We start from the raw sequence: 19,243 nt of genomic DNA on the forward strand, positions 1-19,243 counted from the left end.
TCAACTAATTTTTCAAGAGAGCCAATTCAAACTCCTTGGATACTAGAAATTGCAGAGTTAGAGGGCAAATATCAATAATATAAATCTAAAGTAGACTATCAAGTGTCAAAATATCCATTGATAAAAATTCAAAGGGATAAAATTTGAGCTATACGAATCAACTTTTCATTATCAAAACTTGCAAATGAGTTCGTTGAATTGAGACACACCACACAAAGAAGCGAAAAAAGAGTTATTAATAATAATAATAATAATAATAATAATAATAATAATTATTATTATTATTATTATTTTTATTATTATTATTATTATTATTATTATTATTATTATTATTATATTTTAAGAATTAAATTTTTCTATATAAATGTTAACCCCCATTATATTTATTTTAGTGGGTCCATTTTAAGATTTTTCAAAAAATATATATATGTATGAGCAATAAATATCAAAATTTAAGTGGGGTCAATTTACCCCACTCAAGTAGAGGTATAAGTGACTCCGTTACTATCTACCGAACTAAGTCCGTGCGGACGACATTATCCATCACATGTCTTGTTCTCATAATGCCCCTCTTTTCCTCTTCAAGAATAGCCCAGATGCCCTGAATTATACACTACTACACAGCAGGCTTTTAACGTCGGCTAAATAGAGCTTTTAACGTCGGCTATGTACCGTAGTTGTTGCGGGCGTCGTTGTAAATATTATTTATAACGTCGGCTATATAAATAGCCGACGTTATATCGTATTTAAAAAATAAATAAATAAATACTTACAACGTCGGCTAAAAGTTAATAGCCGACGTTGTAGGTATTTTAATTTTTTATAAAATACCTACAACGTCGGCTATTAGCATATAGCCGACGTTGTAAAGTATTTAAAAAAAAATTAAAATACTTACAACGTCGGCTAAATGCTAAGAGCCGACGTTGTAGGTAGTTTAATTTTTTATAAAATACCTACAATGTCGGCTATTAGCATTTAGCCGACGTTGAAAGTATTTTAATTTTTTTTAAAATACTATACAACGTCGGCTAAGTGCAAATAGCCGACGTTGTAAACTTTATTTATTTATTTTTTAAATGTATTCAACGTCGGCTATTACTTAATAGCCGACGTTGTATGTTTTTTTTTTTTTAATATACAATTTATTTGTCCATTTATACCCAAAAACCTGCTCAAATCTACTCACAACCACAACCATAACGTAAACCTGCTCAATTTCTCACAACCACAACCAAAACCTGTTCAATTATTGCACCACAACCACAGCAAAATATGTAGAATCTAATATTTATAATGAAACAAGTAATAAAAGTAATAAATCTCACAATTTGATACTAATTAATAATACAAGTTAACATTATCGAAAGCTAATATCAATTTGTTCAATTTACATACTTAACCATACATCAACAAAGAAAAAGAAGTCGGCCCATACATCTCTTACTTGATCAATTTCTTGTTGAGTGTAGCTCGATCTACCAACTCTCTCAACAATCTACAAAGTTGATAATTATTAAATAATTAGTAAGCTAGCATTTTTAAAATTAGAAAGAGAAAGGTATTATATTAAATTACATGCCTTATCCATTCCCACGCATGCTTCTTTGGAAAGAATTTCAAGCATTTATTTCATCACATAATATCCACATGCCGTACTTCCAACTTGTTGAGCACACTACATTTGAATTAAATTACATTTAAAATTTTATTTAATAAAAAATAATAAAATATATGTAGTTTTACAAATGTATAAAATACTTACCAAAACCTTAGTCCATTTTGGTGAACGAGTTGATCCATTGCTTCTCAACAACTTTGCTGAATTGACACACCTAAAATTGAAACATTAGGATCAACGTAACACTTGGAAAATATATAAGTACTTAATACATAATTACTGCAATTATAAATAGTACCCCAAAAAAAGAAGTTAGAAGACTCTTAAACCAGTGGTTACTGTTTAGGATTCTCCATTCAGCCTGTGTAGGGCAACCTGCCATAATGAATGGACTTTAAGAAAGAAGAAAAGGATGACAGCCAATTAACAAGTTCATATACTTATAGCCAGCCCGATGGTTAAGTATCGAGCTCTAACGACCATTTGTATTGACTCAAATTCAAAGAGACGACAGAGTACGTTTGAGTCGTTTAAGCATATAAGATTAAGAGTTTGAACTTAATTTCATCCAACGAGATGCAGATACCAGCAAAGCAGTATGCAAGAAAAAGAAAGAAAAAAAAGGTATAATTTATATTTGACAATGTTCATAATAATCTTGTGGGATGCCAGGATACTTGCAAGCATTAGTGACAGACTCAGAGGATAGGCCGCCTTCCTGGTTCAACAGGTTCTCTGAATCCCCGGGAGCTACTGCCATCGATCTCTGACCTTTTGATGTCTCTACCACCTTCACATTATATCACACAACAACTGATTTTCAGTTCCCTGTTATGTGGGAAAATGTAGGTTTAATTTGTACATTCTATTATATAGAGCCAATACCTGCTGTCTTAATCGTTCATTTTCTTCCATTAAATGCACTCCCTGCAATTTTTGAAACTTCAATTCACCACTGTGAGTACTCAACCTTAAAACAACACTAGTATACCTTTTCTTGAAGCTGGTTTATTTCCTTCATAATCTTTTCACCCTGACAAATTAGTTGAAAAAACAAATGTTTGTGAAAAATATAATAGACCATATATATAATCATAACAATAAACCATAATATCACTGGGTAGCACAAATTAAACCTTATTGTTGATAACATGGCCCAAACCTATTTGAAGGGACCTCTCCAACTGCTGCAACTCTTCAATACTCAATTCTTGAAGCTCCTCTCCCCTCATTTGCCTGTTCATATATAGCCAAGACTACATCTTGATTTTAGTATGCATCATTTAGCCAAGAGTACAGAAAACAACACACAAATTAAACTCACCTCAACTATTGCATTTCACTAGAAATATCATCACAACTTAGTAGGTTAGATGTCACATTGGTTCTAATGGGATTTTTTTTTTTTTTTCTTTTGGTGGTTCTTGATATTCTGGAGCAACGTTAGTATAAATAGCAAAGCTTATAAATTTGGAATGGTAACTGAGATGTCATCACACTACATGGTAGTTGACAGCTAACTAAACTTATTACTTACAAATTTGACAAAAATAATTTTATAAGCCATTGTTAACAGTTGCACATTACATAATAGCTAATGTAATCTCATTTAATTTCTTACAAATCGAACAAAGATATATAACCTTTCATTACTCAATGTTGATGCAGCTAATGACATTAAGCTAGGTACAGCTAAAGACTAGGCATTAAGCTCAACTTTTCTAAGTGCAGCTTTGCCAAGATCAATGCCACACACATCAGACAGCCTCACTAGGTACAGCAAAACATCAGAGAGCTCTTCTCCTAGGTGTGTCTTTTCTGCCTCTTCCCACCAATTCATTAAATGAAGTCCAACAACAAATTAATCCATCAATTCATATCTTCTAAATTTTCAACTAACCTCAATATTCGTTAATTCTAGAGTTGTTAATCCTATATTATATAATTTTAAAAAATTATTATTAAATACTTAATTAATTTTTTCGTTATTAAGTTAGAGAATTTTGTAGAATTATACCGATAACAAATTACCAATTACAATTACAAATTATATACAAATAATTATCGATTACAAAACAATCTAGAATATACCAATTACCAAATATATACAAACAAACACTAAAATGCAAATAAATGGACTAAAAATCGAAATTAATCAATAATAATTACAAATATATACAAATAAACTCAAAAATACAAATAAATTGACTAAAATTCAAAATTAATCAATAAAAATTACAAATATATACAAATAAACCCTAAAATGCAAATAAATTGACTAAAATTCGAAATTAATCAATAAAATATACAAATATATACAAACAAACCCTAAATTGCAAATCAATTTAATAAAATTCGAAATTAATTAATAATAATTAATATATATATATATATATATATATATATATATATATATATATATATATATATATATAACGTACCGGCAGTGTCCGTCGATGGCGTAGTGGCGGAGGGAAGCGGCCGGTCTGAGATGGTGCGGCCGCGGGGAGGAGAGGGTGAAGCGACGGCGGCGGGGGTTGAAGTTGCAGCGGCGGCGGCGGGGGAATGAAGTTGCAGCGGCGGCGCGGGGACGACGTCGGCGGGGAAGGAGTGTGCGTCGGGGACGACGTCGGCGGATTGCAGCGGCATCGGCAGCGGCGGGGGAGGCGGTGGGAAGAAGAGATGGAGGAGATGGATGAGAGGGGAGGAGATGGATGAGAGGGGAGGAGATGGAGGAGATGCGATGCGGTGGTCTGAGATCGGGTCGTCTGATCTGTCTTGGCTTTATTTAATAACCTTTATAACGTCGGCTACTTTAGTTAGCCGACGTTATAAAGAAAAAAAAAATTAGAAAAAAAAAATTAAAAAGAATACGACGTCGGCTATATAGTCAGCCGACGTTTTATTATATTTATTTTCTTTTTTTTTTTCTTTATAACGTCGGCTAAAGGGAAATAGCCGACGTTATATATAAATAATTTTTTTTAAAAAGTAATAAACAACTTACAACGTCGGCTATTAATATAGCCGACGTCGTAGGTTACGTATTTCTTTTATATTTTTATGTTTTATTTATAACGTCGGCTATTAATAAATAGCCGACGTTATAAACTTAATTATAAAAAAAAAATTTAAATGTTTTTAACGTCGACTATTTATATAGCCGACGTTAAAGACCCGACGTTGTATGTGAATTCTGTAGTAGTGATACTTGAATAATGAAAGTTTAGTCATGGAATTCGCTACTCAATTTTACTTTCTAAAGATGTGTCATTAAAAAAGCTCTCACTATTTTATCCATATCATATGGGTAATTTTAATAATTGAGTAATCGTATTCACCCATTAAAAAAAAAAAAAAATCCTCATAATTTTCATCATAATATGACATTATTTGATTATTTGATTTACTTTTTCACTAAAATTAGTAGAGTTAGTCCCAGGGAAATTTAGTAGAGTTAGTCAATTTATGACACTTAATGATTATAAAATATATCAAGAATTTAGAAGGGAAAATGACACTTTTTCCCCCTAAGTTATATACTTATAGCACTTTTTCCCCCTCAATTATTTATGTAAGCACATTACCCCCCTCAATTATTTTAAAAGTGGTGATTTTTCCCCCTGATATATTAAATTGACATTTCTACCCTTAAAGTAAACATTTTATTTATTTTACTTCTCCAACAAATTATTGTGTATATGTAGCGATGACCACGGTTTGGTTCGAACTGAACCGGACACTATAGTAATCGAATTAAAAGTTTTCGGTTATGATTCAGATCTAAAACCCAATATTTGGATTTCTATTTATTAAATTTATGAATCAAAAAAACTGGACCCTGAACCGTGAACCGGTGGTTCCGGATCCGGTTCGCGATTTTGAACCGTCTTTATTTTAAAATTTTATTTTTATTTTAAAATAGTCTAAATTCAACAAAAAATGTATTTTATTTTTTCAGTTCGGAACATGAACTGGTCATTCCGGCTCGCGATTTTAATAAACTCTAAATATCGCGTTTGATTCTAAATTGTAATTGGAATATTTTGGTTTGGTTGCTATAGTATCTCTTTGGTTTAAACCAAATTATAGTAATAATTTGTTAGAGAAAAAAAATAAATGAAATATTTATTTTAAGGGTAAATATGTCCATTTAACATTTCAGGGGGAAAAAGAGCCACTTAAATAATTCAGGGGAAAAAAATACTATAAGTATATAACTTAGGGGGGAAAAGTGCCATTTTCCCAATTTAGAAAGAAAAAAATTAAGAAGGTAAAAAGCATTTTCCTTTTAACAAGTTAACCTATTTTTTCCTTTAATTTATCTGATTTTAATATTTTATTAGTGTAATTAAGTAATCTCTCCGTAGCAAATGGGTCAAAATCAGCGTAAAAGAAAAGAAGTCAAGACATGCGGACAACTGAATGAATTAAATTGACAGAATATCGAGCACGTGCGACACCTCATCAAATTAATTAACGTTTTAGGATTGCAATGTTTGCATGATTAATAACTTATTCTTATCCAAACATTTATGTAATTGTTTTCATATCTATTTTCTTTTTTTTTCATTATATATAAACAAAAGTTTTGTATTATTCTTATACAAGCTGCTAACTACTATGTAATGTGACAACACTTCTGTTATCATTTTAAATAGGTGATTACAAGATCAAATCCTAGTGGTGGAGTTTTTGGGCTGAAAAAATTTAAGAAAGTATAAAATAAATGCTACATTGTAAACAATGTATTTGTAATGTGTTCAAGTATTCGATTTTTGAGTTTACATGATTGATTTATTTTGTGAATTCATTATATTTGATTCGTTGATGACTTATTTAAATAATTTTTTTTTAAAAAAAAAAAACGAGAGCTTCCTTATTATTATTATTATTTTTTTTTTGAAAGGAAGAGGTTCCTTATTTTTTTTTTGAAAGGAAGAGGTTCTTTATTGTTGTTATTATTGTTGTTGTTGTTGTAGTAGTAGTAGTAGTTATTGTTGTTGTTATTATTATTATTATTAACAAACAACTAACTTACTAAACAATATTTTTTCTCAAATGAAAAATATTATCTGTTGATCAAAACAGTTAACACAATCTACTATATATTAACTATTAACTAAGACAATCCATTACGAGCTTTTGCTATTTGCTCAACACTCCGATTACTCCCACCACGTAATTTGTTTTAATTGGGTGAAACACTTTCACTATTCACCAAACACTCCAATTATAACCACAGAAATCAATGAGTCATTTCTGGTGGAAGTGACAACAAGAGAAAGCATGAATCACACCAATTAATAGGGTTTTTGTTGTAAAAATTATGCTTGGGTACTATCCAGTGAGAGTATTTTCATCTAAAATTATTATTGCACCAATTAATTTAATGAAAAATTATGCCACAAGTCATAGTTATGCATTCTTGAAATATTTACTTTTATGAAAAATTTAATAATCTTGCATTGATATACGCTAGGATACCGAATGATACTTTGATAAATTCTGAAACACTAATTTAAAAAATACACATTGCACATTGGACTGTTCACGCTACGCCCATGTGGTAACTAGTACTTGGATAAAAGGCAAATAAAAATGACTAGAGTTGAAAAGCATAAAGTCAAAAGTTCAAACTTATATGTCTACAACATCTTTAAAAGAGTTGTCATCGAATAAGATCCGTTCAGATTTTGTTAAATTAATTTCATCCAACATAAAACCAAATAAAAAAAAAAAAGAATCATTTCTAAAATTAATAATCAATTTTTTTTTTTTGAAAACAAATTAATAATCAATTAACACATCACATAATAATAAAGCTTAAAATAAGAATAGAGTTAATACCCAAAATTGTCCTCGACTATAGTGGTTTTTCTCAATTTCGTCCTAAACGACTTTGGTGACCTAGTATCGTCCCAGACTTTTGTGTTTCGCTCAATTTAGTCCTCCATTTGTTATTCCGTCAAATTGGTGTTAAATTTAGGGACAATTCAGTAATGTCAATATTGATCTCTCTTTACTTTCAACTTGTGAAGTGCGAAATTCCTCTTTCTTGTACGAATTACACCCAGAATTACTCTCGGACCTGCAAATCAAATTTTATATTTGCAGTTTTAGGAGTAATTCTGAGACTAATTCGTAAAAAAAAAAGGGATTTCGCAGTTCACATGTCTATGAGTAAAGAGATGCCAATATTAAAATTACTTAATTGTCTATTTATTTAACACCAAATGGATAGAATAACAAATGAGGGACTAAATTGAGCAAAAACACAAAAGTATGGGACGAAATTGAGCGAAACATAAAAGTCTGGAACGATATTAGGTCACCAAAGTCGTTTAGGACGAAATTGAGAAAAATCACTATAGTCAGGACGATTTTGGGTATTAACTGGATAAGAATATTTGTAGTATAATCATGCAATAATGAGTTTGCTACTTTTTCCTTTCAATGTCTCCAAATTTAATTTATAGGGAAGCAGAATTGCCGTCTTAAATTTCTTACCAACTATTTTTCTCACTTCAAAATTTTTCCAATATTCTACTTCTATCACCATCTAAAATTATGACACGAAAATATCTTTTATTTTTTGTTTTCTGTTTTAAGATTAGTAGAATTTGAAAATATATGTAAAAGAACTTACTCTTTATCAAATATCTATATAAGGGCAAATTATGCTGTGCAACTGCATGCTGCACACGGAATTGGATTCATAATTTTTATATTATAGATTTATAATTACTGAACTCTATATTCACAATTATAAAACTATATGTTCATAATTTTCAATGTTCATATTCCCAATTGTTGAAACTATATGTTCATAATTTGATAACTATACAGTTTAGAAATTATGAATCTGTAGTATATAAATTATGAATCTATAGTATAGAAATTATGAATATACAGTATAGAAATTATGAATCTATAATATAGATGATAGATACCCCAAATTGACCGTCTGGATTAGAGGTCAGACAATAAGACAAGGCAGCCAGACAGGGGATGGCTCATTATTTAATAAAAGGAGGGTCACTAGGGACCCCTTAGCCACGATGCGAGGCGCCTCACAATAGCTGTCAAGCACTCTTAAAGCGGCCAGCCCGCTAGCCGGCGTGTCCCCGGGCGAGCTCTCGGATGCACCATGGTTCCCCGACCGAACACCCATGGGGTTCGGGCGGGCGACCAGGCCGCGTGGGCGGTGCGTCCCTAATTGTATGTCTTTCCGGGACCTGGTCGAGCGACCAAGCTGTACAGACGGGACCATTCCCGACCGGCCACACACCAGAAACGCGTTCAGCGGATTCTACGGAATTGATCTTCGCTCATTAGGCAGCTTCCTTAATTAGTTTGTGCGGAAAATGCAGTAAGTTGACAGCACGTCAACCCTATCCCCGTTTAGGCTGGGCTACACGCTAGCCCTACTTACCATGTATGAAACCTACATTTATGAATAAATATCCCCCTGGGATCATCGTGTAGGAGGTGTACGCTTTTGAGGGTCAAACCCTAGAGAAATAATATCACATTATTCTATCTTTATTACTTCACCTTTATTTTCACTATCTCGCATAAACATTATTCCATTATTCGATAGTGTTGGCCTGCCGAGCAGCCATCGGATTGTGAAAACCAATAATAGAAAGGGAAAAGAGCCAAATAGACCCTCGAACTTTGGCTTAAAAGTCAATTAGGGCCCTAAACTTTTTAAAGGTGCAATTACACCCATCAACAATTCATTTAGGTGCAATGAAGCCCAAAAACAAGTTAATGACCTGCTATCACATGTCATTAGGGTTCAGGCCACCTTCCAGTGAATTTGCTGACAAAAAAAAGTGACCGACGAAATTTTCGGCAAAAAAAGTGATCGGAAATTTCGTCGGTCGCCGAACACTTTTTTGTCGGAAATTTCACTGGTCACTTTTTTTTTTTGCCGGAAAATTCGTCAGAAGGTGGCCTGAACCCTAATGACCTGTGATAGTAGGTCACTAACTTGTTTTTGGGCTTCGTTGCACCTAAATGATTTGTTGATGGGTGTAATTGCACCTTTAAAAAGTTTAGGGGTCTAATTGACTTTTAAGCCAAAGTTCGAGGCCTATTTGACTCTTTTCCCTAGCTAATAGAAATTATAGATCTATAATATAGAAATTATGAATCAAATTACATGTGCACCTTACATGGTACACACAGTTGCACAACATAACGCTCCCAATATAAGCTATTGACATGAAGTCCAAAGTTATACCAAAAATTCATTTACCATGCACACAAGGCAAAATTCATTCTAAAAAGTAAATTTAGAAGGAAACATACATACAATTCTTAGATGAATGAAATTTTCTTAGTATTTGTTATTTAATTCTTGTAGTCCCTTTCAGGCTTTCACAGCTCATACTATAAAGCATACTTTATCAACAAGACTTGACTTGACAGCTTCCTTTGTACAAGCCTTCAATCTTCCCGTCTTTCATAATCAAATCCCTATCTGTCTCTCTCAAAACTTGGAAAAATTCAAAGCTCATGCTACCTCCCATTTCAAGTGTCCCAGAATTTTCAAATTCTTCTTAATAATTCATGGGGATATAAACAAACAAACAAGCAATTATCAATTATTCAAGATGCGATTGAAGCCCCTCAGCTCTCTCGATCATCAGCAATGGAGTTCTCATCAGACGATAACAAGTTGAGAGTTGAAAAGCGTTACAGAGGGGTGAGGAAGCGGCCGTGGGGGAGATACGCGGCGGAGATAAGGGATTCAACCCGGAACGGAGCGCGAGTTTGGCTGGGGACATTCGACACCGCGGAAGAGGCGGCGTTGGCGTACGATCAAGCGGCGCTATCGATGCGCGGGAAGTCGGCGTTCCTCAACTTTCCGACGGAGAAAGTGCAGGAGTCGCTGGACAACATGGAGTACTGGTGCGAGGAGGGTTCGTCTCCGGCGGCCACGCTCAAGGCGACGAACAAAATGACGATGAGGAGAAGAAAACTTCAGAGGAAGAAGAAGAAGAAGAAGAAAAATGATGACGATGAGAATGGTTCAGTTCTGGTTTTTGAGGACTTGGGAACTGAGCTTTTAGAGGAGCTCTTGACTTCATCATCCATGGCCGCTGCTTAATTAATTTAATTTATTCTGCTGGCCGGCCGGGTTCAACCACAGATCAGATATATGCTGCTTTAATTTGGTTCTTGTACATGCAGTTGTTAGAATATTAAACAATATATATGATAATGTTTTAGCTAATATAAGTGTAGCAAGTATTGTTAAGGATAAGAATAATGTTGTACTCAATAATAATGCTCTAGTTAGTACTATTCTTCTCCCAACTCTAAGGGCCCTCCACACTCCAATCCAGCCGATCATATGAAATGATATAGATCATGGTAACTTAATGGTGAGGATTTGTCTACTTTGTCCACTTTAGGTATAATCTCACACTATTGCAGTCATGTTTCAAATATTGATCTCTTATCTCAAATATTACCCATTGAATCAGTAAACTAAGTTCGTGCGGACATGTCAATACTATTCTGCCAATACAGTTAAACTGAAATTTGACTGAATTATTGTTAGTCTTCCTCCCAATTTTTTTTTTTTTTTTTTAACACATGGAACCAACAAGTTATAGGTGATATATTACTATATTAGGTACCCACTTCGGCACAGTTTAATTAATCCAAACTAAGTTGAGAGGTTTTATTTTGATAATTAAATATTAGCGCGTGATTTTAACAGTAATTTTATTTGTTTTTTTTTTGTTTTGTTTTGTTTTGTTTTTTTGTTTTTTTGTTTTTTTTTTTTGTTTTTTTTTTTGGGAATGAAAGGATTTAGATTTAAGAATTTGAAAATCAGAGAATTTAAAAGATCAAGCGAAGTAACAGTTACCCAATTTTTCCATTTCCTACAATTGTATTATGGGATCAATATCACACTTTAATGGTTTGTTTGAAAATTTTAAAATATTTTTTGAAATATGATTTTTTGGAGCATAGTCGTTTTTTTAAAAAATATTTTTATTTTATGGTGTTTGACAAAAAACTGAAAAAAAAATTATCTTTTTGTTTATAGTTTAATTTTTTTTATATGAATAAAATCTATTACAAAAAATAAAAGAATATATATAAGGATCCAGCAACTAATAAGTATTCCGTAATATTATATATGTATGAGGATTTGTTTAATTAATTGCTTAACTCTAAACTTGGAATTATTTAAATTTTTACGTAAATAAAGAAGACAAGTGACACCATTACAAGTAATTAAAGAATACATTAAGAACCTCACCAAAAAAAAAAAAAAAAGATTATATACATTAAGAAAACGTAAAATAAGGGATATATATATATATATATATATATATATATATATATAAGGTTCTTAATAAAGAATACATTAAGAACCTCACCAAAAAAAAAAAAAGATTATATACATTAAGAAAACGTAAAATAAGGGATATATATATATATATATATATATATCCCTTATTTTACGTTTTCTTAATGTATATAATCTTTTTTTTTTTTGGTGAGGTTCTTAATGTATTCTTTAATTACTTGTAATGGTGTATATATATATATATATATATATATATATATAGTGAAAGGTTCCAGTGCGGTTGGGTGCTTTCCGTGTGGTTGATTAATGTGCGTGAGCTTTGTACTTAATGTGTGTGAGTCTTGTGCTTATTATGCCTGAGTTTTATACTTAATGTGCGTGAGTGTGTAATGTTAATGTGCGTGAGTTTTGTACTTAATGTGCTTGAGTCTTGTATTTAATGTGTCTGAGATTTGTACTTAATGTGCGTGAGTGTGTAATGTTAATGTGCTCCTGTACATATACGTCTTCGTCTTCTCTTCCTCTCTTTTCCCTTAATCCTCTCTTCCTCTCTCTCTCTCTCTTCTTCTTCATATACGTCTTCGTCTTCTCTTCCTATTCCCTTAATCCTCTCTTCCCCTCTCTCTGTTCTTCATCATATACGTCTCCGTCTTCGTCTGACCTTTGTGTTTAATGTGTGTGAGGTTGTGGTCTGAATGTATTTTGTTTATAGCTTCCTGTGCGATTGCGTTAAAAATCACGCACATTAAGCACAAACCTCTCGCACATTAAGCACAATACTCAGGGGCATTAAGTACAAAACTTACGCACATTAACATTACACACTCACGCACATTAAGTACAAATCTCAGGCACATTAAGCACAAGACTCACGCACATTAAGTATAAAACTCACGCACATTAATCAACCGCACAACCGCACGGGAAGCCACAAATGCACCTGATCCCTTCCATATATATATATATATATATATATATATATATATATATATATATATAGAGAGAGAGAGAGAGAGAGAGAGAAATATGTGTCTGTGTGTGTGTGTGTGTACACGCGCGTATGTATGTGTAATATTGTTTAAAAGTATTACATTATTTCTCAATATAGTATTATATTTTTTAGTATAAGTATATTTCCATATTGACTCCACGACTTATATCTATCTATGATTCTATGAATTAACCAATAAACCAGATAGGGCGTGCTGTGCTGGTCATTTACTATTCCTTGTTAAAATATTATTTTTATTAAAATAAACTTATAAATTAAAAATTATATAGTAAATTCGTCATAAAAGTTAAGAACAGCTATAATACGAAAGAAGTAAATAAATAATTTTTATATTGTAACTTATTATATTAAAAATAAATATAGAAATAGATTAATATAATAATTTTGAACGAAAAAAATTAAATAACAAAGAATTATTAATTTTTTTTTTGGGGGGTTTGTGTGTTCGTTTCGACGATTATTATTATTATTAATTTTTTTTTTTAAAATAAAAGTATTTGATTTGGTTCAATCTAACATGAATTTTATCTGGGCTAACTTGGTCCGATCCAATTCATGATCAAATACTAACTGAGTATATTGTGGGTTGAATTTGACACCACTTTTAGGGCAAATTATATTATGCACCGCACGTCTTTTTTTTTTTAAATGAAAATAAATAGTGTTTGTTTTTGCCGTTTCGCATCCTTTTGCAAAAAGTAACTCTGTTATTCAGTGTTATTTTGTATACACTGCAGTTTCAGTTAAATACAACTACAGTTTCATTTCGATATAACTATAGTTTCATTCGATATTTATAGACTCAAATATGTGAAAATGTTATTTAATTTTATTTTATATACACTATAGTTTCATTAAAACACAACTACGTGATCATTTTGATATAATTACAGCTTCATTGTACAATATACACTCAAATATGTGAAATGTTATTCAGTTTCATTTTATATACACTGCAGTTTCATTTCACTATAACTACAGTATCATTTTGATATAACTGCAGTGTCGGTTTAGATATACTATAGTGTCAGTTGGTGTTTAATACACCAAACAAGCGGACTCCGTTAACTCTAACGGCAGACCGTTTCTTTACTTAAAGAAACGGCGCCGTTTTTGACCGCGGTGCACATGCACCGCGGTCTATAATATAACCACTGCACTTTTAGAGATTGGGAAAGAGTCTATTGAGCGTGAGAGTGAAATTTACAAAGTAAAAATTTTGGATAATTCATTTTCCTTTCATCATAATGAGTTTTTTGTTTTGATTTTATTATTATAATAATTATTATTTTTTTGGATAGTCGCGAAAATTTAGATGTTGGAAAATAATATTTGAATTTTATTTTTGGGAATACTAGGTAAAATATATATGTAATAGATATGAAATTTTACTGCCACCTAAGATCACAAGGTGACTTCACGAAAACATATCTTAGGATAGTGATAAAGACTTCCCTGTAAAGCAAAGAGATAAAATTTTATAGAGAGGCTCTACTCAAACTACCATATCAAAGTAGAAAGTAGCAAAACATAAGAGTTAATTACCGAAATGGTCCCTTGACAATAGCGAAATTATTAATTTGGTCATTGACTATTTTTTTGACCAAATAAGTCCCTTAACTTTAAAAATCTTAACCTATTTGGTCCTCTGTTTGTTTGACTGTTAGTCAACCGTTAACTTGGGACCAAATTGGTAATTCGCTATAGTCAAGGGACCATTTTTGTAATTAACTTTAACGGTGGGCAATTCGGTTCAGATTTCTCGAACCGAACCATACCAAACTAGTTAGATTCGGTAATATACTGAATAACCGAACGATAATAGATTCTTGTATATCGAACGGTTTGCTAAAAACTCGAACCGAACTGAATTGTTCGGTAAAAACCGAACGGACCGAATACCGTTTGAACTTTGAATTGCTATTTTATTATATATTAGACTTTGGATATGGACTATGTAAACACCATAACACATAATATAGAATTTTGATAACAAACCATAAAGAAACCAAATAAAACATTTACAAGAGATACCTGTGAGAATATGAGTTGAACGGCAGAGCAAGCAACAAGAGACTTGGATTTACTTTTTATTTATTTATTTATTATTATTATTATAATTTTTTTTAAAAAAAAAAAAATCAAACGATATTCGGTTCAGTTCAATTTTTTACCGAACAATTCGGATTGGTTTTTTATCGAACCGTTCGGTATAAAGAATCCAATACTGTTCGGTATATTACTGAACCAAACTAGTTCGGTTCGGTTTGGTATGGTTCGGTTCGAGAAAATTAAACCGAATTGCCCACCCCTAATGTTAATTACCAAAATGATCCCTTGACTATAGCGAACCTCCCAAGTTAACGGTTGACTAACGGTCAAACAAATGGAGGACCAAATTGGTTAATATTTTTAAAATTGAGAGACTTAATTAGTTAAAAAAAATAGTGAAAGACCAAATTAGTAATTTCGTTATAGTCAAGGGGCCATTTCGATAATTAACTCCAAAACATAATTAAGCTCCTATATCACAAAGTGATCAAACATAAACTCCCGCAGCAAGTAGTAAGAACAATGATCCAAAACCATCCATAGATGTTCCCTCTTGTCAGACGACAGACGACAGGCTCGCCGGCCTATATTGTACGTTCTTATATTTAATTATATAATGATAAATAAATTCATTTATACAGTTCATGTATGCTCCCGTATAACGTTATTGGAAATGTTCCAAAGACAATTAAGATTGACATTATATCTTGCATGTAGTCACATTTTCTGTTTTTAATTAGGTGGTCGATCAGATCACATTTGAATATTTGATGAAAGTGGCGTGAACCCCATCCATTTCTCTATATGTTGCAGCTCAAAGAGTCAATAATACTTCACCTTCAGGATTCGATCCTGTAACATCTCCTTAAAAAGAGATATATAAATGTCATTTGAACACAATGTGCTTGGCAAATGCGCAACACTTAATTACATATATCATATATGCACCATATATGCATGAATCGGATATGATTTTTTTTTCTTTGGGTAATTCTTTGGGATCATTAGAAATCAAATAAAGCATGTGGAAATTTCCAGCTCCCTTCTGTAGGCAATATTTGGAGAAAGAGATCAATGTTCGAACATCGGCAGCGACAGTTTGGAGATTATGTTTAAAGTGGACAGATCCCTTGTGTGCACCGAGCATTTAATCTTGTCTGTTGAGCCATTGAGTCACCATAATTTATATTTTCTCAAATGCTCTGTCGGGCCGGGGGATTCAACTTTTGGGAGAAGATATATTACGAATGTAAAGATTGGAAGAAGGAAGAAGAAGAGAACGGTTATTGATTCTTGATTCTGGGATCTAACCAATCCAACAGTGACTAATGGAACAGTAGCCATTGGCCTTATATACACTGTACAGAAGAGAAGGAAAGGGAGGTTGCAAATACTAACCAACTAACAGACTTATTAACTGCTAGATAACAACTAAATTTAATCCTCTAATATCCCCCCGCAAGCTGGAGTGTACATGGAATGGAGCCCCAGCTTAGATACAAACTTTTGAAACAACATTGGCTGCAGGGGTTTGGTTAGAATATCTGCTGTTTGGCTTTCTGTAGGGACATGTAGCAGTTTGATAACCCCTTTTTGAACCTTTTCTCTTATAAGATGGCAATCTATCTCTATATGCTTGGTCCTTTCATGAAAAACCGGGTTCTCAGCCATAGCAATGGCAGACTTACTATCGGAAAACAACACAGCTGCTTCATTTAAATGAATTCCCAAAACTTCAAGGAGATAAAATAACCACTGTATTTCACATGTAGCAAGGGCAAGAGCCCGGTATTCAGCTTCAGAGGATGACCTTGAGACAGTGCTTTGTTTCTTTGATTTCCAGGTCACTAAGGCATTTCCCAAGAACACACAAAAACCAGCTACAGATCTCCTTGTATCAGGGCAAGCTGCCCAGTCTGAATCAGCAAAGCCACTCATTTTCAAGCTTGAGTTTGCAGGAAAGAATAAGCCTTGTCCAGGGCTACTCTTGATATATCTCAACACTCTGTGTGCTGCCTGCAAATGAAGAGTGGTGGGGTTGTCCAAGAACTGAGATAGTTGTTGCACAGCAAAGCAAATGTCTGGTCTGGTGATGGTTAAATATAGGAGCTTTACCACCAGCCTCCTGTATTGAGTATTATCCTCTAAGGCTGTACCACCATTTTTGGACAATTTGTTTGTCTGCACCATAGGGCATCTCACAGGCTTACTTTCAAGGAAGCCTGCATCATGTAGCAAATCTAGAGCATACTTTCTTTGTGTCACTGAAATTCCTGTCTGATTTCTAGCAACTTCAAGTCCTAGAAAGAATCTGAGATTCCCAAGGTCCTTGATTTGAAATACTGAATGTAGATGCTGTTTAATCTGTTGTATTTGACCTTTATCACTGCTAGCCAAGACTATATCATCAACATATACAAGGAGGGCAATAAAATCATTACCAGATCCTCTAGTGAATAGGGAATTGTCACATATGGCTTGCTTGAATCCCATGCTAGTCAATTCAGTGGTTAATCTGGCATTCCACTGTCTACTTGCCTGTTTCAGGCCATAGAGTGATCTCTTCAATTTGCATACTTGTCCAGGCTGTTTGGGGACAAAACCTGGGGGTAGAATCATATACACCTCTTCCTTAAGATCTCCATGTAGGAATGCATTGTTGACATCAAGTTGATGCAACTCCCATCCCTTTGCAGCTGCCACAGCAATTAAGGTTCTGATGGTTGTGACCTTAGCCACTGGACTGAAAGTGTCAACATAATCTATACCACAAGTTTGAGTGTACCCTTTTGCCACTAGTCTGGCCTTACACCTCTCTACTGTCCCATCAGCTTTATGCTTGATTTTGTAAACCCATCTACACCCTATTGGTTGCTTAGAGGGTGGAAGAGTGGTCAACTCCCATGTATCATTGGCGTGCAGTGCATCAATCTCTGCTTGCATAGCAGCTTTCCATCATTCATATTGAGTGGCTTCATTGTAAGATTTGGGCTCCTGGATGTCAAGAATATTTGTAGCAAAAGTCTTGAATCCAGGGGATATCTTCTTGTAGGACAGAACTGCTGAGAGAGTGTGAGGAGATGTCCTAGTAGCAGGTAATTTGTAGTCATAGTCCCTGAGGTATCCAGGCCTTGAAGTTTGTCTACTGGACCTCCTAGGTTGCAGTGAGTCTGGATCAGATTGTGGCAAAGTGATTTGCCTCAAGTCATTCTGATTTTGCCCAAAAACAGGCATGTGACCATTATGTTCTGTAGGGCAATATGGAGAGGGAGCTTCTGTAGGATTATTCTGCACATAATCAGTCAAATGATCATCTGGTTCTGTAAACCTATCACCACTGCTTACCTCTTCTCTTTGTGAGACCCTTGTCAGGACATTGTCATCCATAATGCCACCATCACTTGGCAAAATTAGATCCTGAGATGATCCCTGGTTACTCAGATGACTTGCTGTCTGATAGGGAAAAATATTTTCATGAAATACCACATCTCTTGATACAAATACTTCCCTGGAATTCAAATCATAAAGCTTATATCCTTTCACCCCATTAGGATATCCAAGGAATAGACACTTTCTGGCCCTGGGTGCAAACTTGCTTTGGTGTCCTTTCTGCACAACAGCATAGGCTAGGCACCCAAAGATTTTGAAATGACAGTATTGAGGGGGCTTCTTGAATAAAATTTGATAGGGTACTTGACCTTGTAAAGCTGCTGAGGGTAGCTTATTAATGATATACACTGCATGCAATATGCAATCTCTCCAAAAACTGTCTGAAAGTCCTGCCTGGAACTTGAGGGCTCTTGCAACAGCCAAGATGTGGCCATGTTTCCTCTCCACTACACCATTTTGTTGTGGAGTATATACACATGTTGATTGGTGGATGATTCCCTTTTCTTGGAAAAACTTATCCATCTTGAATTCCTGTCCATTATCTGTTCTTATGCATCTCACCATTTTTCCAAATTGTGTCATAGTGAGAGCACAAAAATTCTGAATCAGTGTTCTAACTTCACTTTTACTTCTCATCAGATGAACCCATGTGGCCCTGCTATAATCATCCACAATAGTTAGAAAATATCTGTGTCCATACATGGTATGTACATGATATGGTCCCCAAATATCAATGTGCACAAGATCAAAACAATCATTTGAGATAGTGAAGCTGTTATTAAAGGGTAATCTCTTTTGCTTGGCTAAATGACATATATTGCAAACTTCA

General features: G+C 33.6%; 2 protein-coding genes across 2 annotated transcripts; one reads left to right on the forward strand and one right to left on the reverse strand.

Annotated features, from left to right (window-relative positions):
• Window positions 1–2,252: 2,252 nt before the first annotated feature.
• On the reverse strand, window positions 2,253–2,858 carry LOC109180256 (MADS-box protein JOINTLESS-like). The gene is made up of 4 exons (XM_019329746.1): window positions 2,758–2,858; window positions 2,613–2,654; window positions 2,507–2,548; window positions 2,253–2,411 (listed from the first exon to the last, which is right to left on the reverse strand). The coding sequence occupies exons 1-4, from the start codon at window positions 2,851–2,853 to the stop codon at window positions 2,253–2,255; spliced, it is 339 nt and encodes a 112-aa protein (XP_019185291.1). The 5' UTR covers window positions 2,854–2,858.
• A 7,131-nt stretch (window positions 2,859–9,989) lies between these two features.
• On the forward strand, window positions 9,990–10,927 carry LOC109180507 (ethylene-responsive transcription factor 1B-like). Its single transcript, XM_019330131.1, has one exon. The coding sequence runs from the start codon at window positions 10,284–10,286 to the stop codon at window positions 10,740–10,742; it is 459 nt and encodes a 152-aa protein (XP_019185676.1). The 5' UTR covers window positions 9,990–10,283; the 3' UTR covers window positions 10,743–10,927.
• The last annotated feature ends 8,316 nt before the right edge of the window (window positions 10,928–19,243 follow it).

Source organism: Ipomoea nil, unplaced genomic scaffold, assembly GCF_001879475.1.
Source record: "Ipomoea nil cultivar Tokyo-kokei standard unplaced genomic scaffold, Asagao_1.1 scaffold1026, whole genome shotgun sequence".
In the NCBI taxonomy this organism is placed as follows: domain Eukaryota; kingdom Viridiplantae; phylum Streptophyta; class Magnoliopsida; order Solanales; family Convolvulaceae; genus Ipomoea; species Ipomoea nil.